The 6,537-nt window shown below is 51.8% G+C and overlaps 1 protein-coding gene across 10 annotated transcripts in view; it reads left to right on the forward strand.

Moving 5' to 3' along the window:
- Positions 1-4,850, forward strand: part of CHD2 (chromodomain helicase DNA binding protein 2) — an 86,675-nt gene extending 81,825 nt beyond the window's left edge. For all 10 annotated transcript variants that reach the window (XM_040077071.2, XM_040077074.2, XM_040077069.2 and 7 more), the window contains 3 exons: positions 345-561; positions 937-1,186; positions 1,298-4,850. In XM_040077071.2, coding sequence (XP_039933005.1) covers positions 345-561; positions 937-1,186; positions 1,298-1,631 — 801 coding nt within the window. In that variant the 3' untranslated portion in view covers positions 1,632-4,850. The remainder of the gene's footprint in view (positions 1-344; positions 562-936; positions 1,187-1,297) is intronic.
- The last annotated feature ends 1,687 nt before the right edge of the window (positions 4,851-6,537 follow it).

Consider the following 6,537-nt stretch of genomic DNA (forward strand, 5'->3'; position numbering starts at 1 on the left):
GTGGTTTTCTCAACATCTAAACAGTCCGATTGCATTTGCCTTCTTTTTCATGTGGCATTTCTGGTCACTTTGTCCTGGCTGTTCTGACCAAGCAAAAGCATTATTTGGTGTGGCATGTGATGTTCAGTTGCCCTGTGGAGTGAAAAGCCTGGGCATGCTGCCCTGTAGAGATCAGGTGTAGAAGCAGAGCTGCCAAACTGTGCCTGTCCTCTGCCACATTTGTGCTGCTCTTGAAGCACAGAGTTGGCTCGCCATCAGGAAAATCCAGAGCCTGGCCATTGCTCACAGTCCAGATCTTTTGGTGGGAGAGCAGCTGAGCTGTATCCCTCTGTTCCACCCTGCAGGAGCAGAAGAAGAAGGAGGACATGTCCAGCATGAAGAAGCCGTTCCGCCCGGAGCCCTCGGGCTCCAGCCGCGATTCCGTGATGTCCCAGTCTCACGTGCCTCACAATCCTCATTCCCAGAAGATCCACATGCCCCCTTCCCACACCCAGCAGCAGATGCACGGGCACCCACGGGACAACTACGGCCATCCAAACAAGAGACATTTCAGCAACACAGGTGAGCTCTGGCAAGGCAGGAGAAACCTTCCCTTCTGACCTGATGCTCCTGGACACAAATCCTTCTGGGACTTGTGACTGCTCAGGTTTGAAGGTGATGGGATAGAAAATACACTACCACTGTACTTACTGCTGGGCTGGAGAGCACGGCGATGTAGTGAGGAAGAGAACGTAAGAATGGGACAGAATAAGATTTGCGAGGATGGTAAAGAAATAGCGATAAAGAAATTCAAAGAATAAAATGGGGCCCACATAGCTCAGGGAGGAGAAAGTTAGAGGGGCGTCAACAGCTAATATTTCTTGGAGAACTGGGGGAAGTAAATGGGCTTAAAGCAAAGCGTGAAACAGACTCAGAGGTGCTCTTTGCTCACGGCAGACCGAGGAGACTGGCAGAGGGATCGGAAGTTCAACTACGGTGGCAACAGCAACCAGATGTGGGGCGGGGAGCGGCACCACCAGTACGAGCAGCACTGGTACAAGGACCACCACTACGGGGACCGGCGGTCGCGGGGGGATCCCCACCGCAGCTCCGGCAACTACAGACCAAACAACCTGTCCCGCAAGAGGCCCTACGAGCAGTACAACAGCGACAGAGACCACAGAGGCCACCGGGACTACTACGACAGGTGACTGATTCCCCTCCCTCCCCTCAGCAGGGCCGGGGGGCGTCGGTGGGGACGGCCGAGCGCAGAGGCCGGGCTCGGGGAGCTGATCTCGGCGCGTTTTTCTCTCCGCAGGCACCACCACGATTCCAAACGTCGGCGATCCGACGACTTCAGGCCTCAGAACTACCACCAGCAGGATTTCCGGCGGATGTCTGACCACAGGCCGCCCATGGGGTACCACGGCCAAGGACCTTCGGACCACTACCGGTCCTTCCACACAGACAAACTGGGAGATTACAAACAGCCCCTCCCTCCGTCTCACCCCGCCGTGTCGGACCCTCGCTCGCCCCCCTCTCAGAAATCCCCCCACGATTCCAAGTCGCCTCTTGATCACAGGTCACCTCTGGATAGGTCATTGGAACAGAAAAACAATCCAGATTATAACTGGAGCATTCGGAAAGCGTAAAGTGACTGAGAGGGGGGAAGCGCACGTCTGAAATACTGGGATCGGTGCGACGGTGGCTGCTTTCTCCAAGCCGGCAACGAGAAACTCCGAACATGCTGCTATCATCTGGCTGGGTCAAGGAGGATTTTGGGGGAGTGGGTGGAGGAAGATTTTCCCTAGTTCTTGATTCTGGTTTAGATTCCCATTTCTTTTCCCCTTTTTTTACCATTGAACTGTTCTGTCATGGAACCAGCCTTGCTGCCTCGTTGTTTGCTTAGTTTTTGTTTTCCTCAGTCCAGTGGACCCAAGGGAATTTTCCCCAGCCAGTGTTTCCTCAGAAGGAGAAGGCAGATCGATGCTGCTTAGGATGGTGCAGAAGGCTGTGTGCCTGCTCTGACTTGATGTTATGTGACAGATGCTGCTTTGGGGTTGGGGATAAACTGGTTGGGCTGGGATTTGTTTGTCACCAGCATGGGGCAATGGGAGGAGGGACAGGAAAGTCCCTCAGCAGCCAAACTTGGTTGAAAGAGGGACTTGATGTCCTTGCAGAGTGACTCCAAAGGAGCTGGAACCATGCTGGCGACAATCCTTCACTTTCCTGGCCGTGTTATCATTTCCATGTCTTTATCCATTTCAAGAAACTGGCTCTGCTTTGATTGCTCTTGTGTCCCCTGCAACAGAAGAGGTGGGGGGACCTTCCTCCCATCTCCAGAGTGGGAACTGGCAAATCTTGACTCTGGGGGTAAGTGGGAGCTGGGATATGGGGAAAAAAGACCAACTTCCTTAGCAAAGGCTTCACTTCTAACCAGCAGGAAAGAAGTTGGGGTGAGAACAGTATTTCCCAGTGGACAGGGCTCAGGAATTCATCACAAAGCTCTTCTCTTCTGGCATGGGCAGCTCAGGTGGTCCAGGAACTAGCAGATGCTGGCTGGGAGGTGCAAGATCAAAAGATGGCTCTGGAGATCCTGGAACTCCTAATCCTTCTGCCACTAAAGTCTCTGGTCTCTGGGCGAATCTCTTCTCTCGTGCTTCACAAAACAGCGATTACAAACCTTTACTGTAAGTGAAGGATGAGGGATGGTAGAACAAAGTGAAATAGGAATCCAGTGGAGTGATCCCTATTCAGGGAATAGTCACCTTCCTGCCACCTTTCCAGCAGTCAGCAGTGACTCTGAATTGCTAAATGTACCTACACTTACAGAACTTTGGTTTATCTGAATTGAAAATGAGCCTGAGGACTTAGCACCTCAGTGAGCAGGAAGAGAAGGAGGAATTCAGGACTGATCCCTAAAGATCCTTGGAGCAAATGTCTTGGAGCCCAGCATGGCAGAGGGGAAAGAAGAATGTGCAGCCTAGCTCAGTGGATTTCAGGGCAAACACTCCAAATATTCAAACCACAGCATTTGGTGCAGGCCAGCATTTGTCCTGGACACTGGTGTGGTGAGAGGGGTTGCTTGTGCACATACTGCTGGCCAGAAGCACCTTGGGTGATTATTTTTTCAGGCTGGAGTTCCCTGGAGACCAGAACGCTCTCCCAAGCGCCAGGCCGCCCCGAGCGTGAGGCTGGGGCTGCATCACCTCCCGCAGCTCAGTATTAAATACCAGCCTGTTCCAGACTCCTATTTGGCAGAGCACAGAAGCTGGGCCTCCTATGAAGATGCCAGTATTTGACCCTATTAAGCTGTGATGTCCCTTCCCCAAAAGACTGAGGACAGATGGGTGTTCAGGGCTGGCTTCCTGACTCCAGCCAGTGCCTTGGAAGGCGCATGCAAACTGACACTAATACTCCTCCGTGCAGTGTATCCCTGGAAACCTGCTGCCGTCACTCCTCCCGATCCCGCTGCTCTGACGGGACACACGGCAAGTGTTCTGTTCCCCTTCTATTTTTATGTTACGAGATTTCCACCAAATTCAGGGCAGTTTTGTTTCCTATGGGGCACTTGCTGCCCTGATAAAGTGTTACACTTGTGTTTACCTGTGCAGGGCGAGGTGAAGGCAAGTCTTCCACAGTCCCCCTCGGAGGGGTGGGAGGTGTGGAGGGAGCACCTTTCCGTGGCGTTTCCCACTAAGCTGTGATTGCAGGCTGTGGTATTCAACGAAGAGGTCCTTTCTTTTCAGAGGTATTCGCTTTTAATGTGAAAATGGAAGCAACCTTGGAGGGGCAAAGAGAATTGCTCATTTTGTCACGGTGCGGTGCCGTCACGGCGGGGAGATTGTGCCATACTCGTGTAGCAAAGGCAAAACTGGCCAACCGGTGTTAGGGTTGGTCAGGAAAACTTTGGATCCCAGCAAGAGGCGTTTTCTGTATCAAGATGTGGGGGTTTCTGCTTATCCCAGGTTCCAGGCACGAGGTTGGTTGGGATTTCCTTCTCGTGCGACAGCAAAAGCTTTACCCATATCCACTGGAGAGCTGTCGCCACTGTCACTTTTAGCCTGATGTTGAAGTCACATCATGTCCACTCATGGTGGGTGGGTCTTAGCTGGGTTTGGCTTTAGTGAAGCTGGAGAAGGAGATTTGGGAGAAGATCTTCCCTGAGCACACACACACTTACACATTTTATGTCCCCTCAGCATAGGGACCATAACCAAACACAATCACGGGGACGTGAGTGGGATCAGAGGGGACACATCCACAGCCATAAACTTCCCTGTGGTGTTTGTGTCAGCATCTGGTACAGCTCTTCCTTCCCAAGCAGCTGCAGGATTCCCTGCAGCCTCTTCGCAGGAAAAAGCAGTAACTTGCTGGGGTTCAATTTAAAAAAAAAAAAAAAAAAAAAAAAAAAAAAAAAAAAAAAAAAAAAAAAAGTTTTTCAACCTGACCTCTTTGGGAATGGTGTAAAGTTAGGAGTTCACATGGTGGAAATCCTGCAGACCAAAACCTGCTGTGGGGATGGGCGATGTGGTCCCAACCAAAATGGACACGGAACCGAGTGCTGAAGTCCTCGCGTGAACGGTTTGTGATCCACACAAAAATATTACTCTGCTTTCACCCTTTTCCTCCCCACCTCTGCCTCCCCTCTGGGGAGAGAAGGACTCTTACTGTAAAAATACGGACTTTTAAACCTCTTGACTAAAAACAGTAATTAATATTAATTTATATTTGTGAAAGAAATGCCACTGTCCTAGTGATTTCTGATGTAAATATGTTGTTTATATAGTATGTATGAAATTTTCCTACATTGTAAAACTGCTGTACTTTTGATTCTTGTATATTAAAAAGTGTTACTGAGATTTTCAGAAGGGCCCCAGCGTGGTGTCTCTGGGGGGCTCCCAGGGCAGGTCTGGGGGCTGGTTTGGGATGACAAGCGCCCTTTCCTGCCAGCCACAGGCACATCACTCTGGATATTTTTGCTGTGCAGGAATAAGCATGTTCTGCTTGGCTGTTTTTACATAGTTTCACAGTCTGTGGTGATAAGAGATTTGGAGGCCTCTTCACATGGGCATTTCCAGCTGATCAGAAGGAGCTGTACATTCTCTACCCCAGCTCCACCAGGATTTCACTGGGATGATACTGATGATTATGTGTTTATCCCACCTCCACGTTTTATGGATCTCTGAGGACATGTAAATTTATTTTTTACCCCTTTCTCTAGAAAAAGTGTTGTTCCTGCTGCATGGGTGAGTTCTCCTCTCTGTCCCCAGCCCCTCCTGGGCAGGATGTGCCTCTCCCCAGGTGGGATGTGATGGCATCCAGGGCTGCTTTGGTTTGGTCTTTACCCTCCAGTGCTCACACTGAGGCCCACACGGCAAGACACGGAGCAGGGGTTGGAGCCATTTCTCCCAAGTTATAAAAGCTCATTGTGAAAAGCACTTTTCACACCTGCAGCCACTGGGTCCAGCCCTTCCCAGTCTCTCTGCTGCTGAGCCAAGTTTCAGCCAAGAGTGAAATTTCACAGCTGAGTTATATGCTCCTGAAAAATGGATTTCCTAATGGAAAGAATGACTGGCTGTTCGCCATGGGGCTCAGCAGGGAGAGGGGCTCAGCTGCAGGGAGGCACAGGGGCTGCAGGGAGCTGGGCCGGGTGTTACGTGCCTGGGGCTGCTGACTTTTTAACTATTTTATTTTATTTTATTTTATTTTATTTTATTTTATTTTATTTTATTTTATTTTATTTTTATTTTTAAGCAGGCAGGTAAGGAGGTGGGCACCCCGATGCCAGGTGTGTCTCCCCAGCACAGCTCAGCCCGCAGCTCCCTGCACACCCATGTCCGCAGCACCACACTGAGAACAGTTCAATCCTAAAGCCTTCTCAAAACTGACTCAAAACGACCCCTTCCCACCTGTCCATGGCAAGCAGGTGTGGTCAGTCCCGCAGGAAGGTATCATCCATAAGGACATGGTCCGTGCAAAGCCGTGTGCTGGCACAGGGAGCGGGGTCCCCAGCCCAGTGGGGGCACAGGGCTGTGCCTTACAGTGGGGCAGAGCCTCTAGAGGGCAGCCGGTTCCCAGCAAAAAGGCAATTTTTGGTGAACTACAGCATCCTGCGGTTGTGGCTGCTCCCTGACAGCCGGTCCTGGCTCACCCCCGGCACTCAGATGTGAGGCTCAGAGCCCAGCGGCCAAACCCGGGGGATGGGCAGGCACAGCCAAAGTGGGGCTGGAAACCCACCCGGGCCCCAGGTGGTGGCACTTGGGCTGTCTCCCATCAGAGTGATGCGATGGGACCCTGCATCACCCAGGGGCCCTGAACGTGGTCTGGAGAGCATTTTGAACCTCTCCCAGGTGCCACAGGGCCACCACCCTGCACAGCCTGTGCCTTCCCCACCCACCTCCTGGGGATGCTTTGCTGCCTTGTGTGGTTAATGGGGACGGGGCATCCTTGTGCCTCGGGGGTCACCATTCCCTCACACCAGCACTTTGTCCCTCTGGAACATGCAGGTGCTGCCTGCTCACTGTCCTGGGCTGGGCAGCAGAGGACCACTGGTGA

The sequence above is a fragment of the Hirundo rustica genome, chromosome 13 (genome assembly GCF_015227805.2).
Source record: "Hirundo rustica isolate bHirRus1 chromosome 13, bHirRus1.pri.v3, whole genome shotgun sequence".
In the NCBI taxonomy this organism is placed as follows: Eukaryota; Metazoa; Chordata; class Aves; order Passeriformes; family Hirundinidae; genus Hirundo; species Hirundo rustica.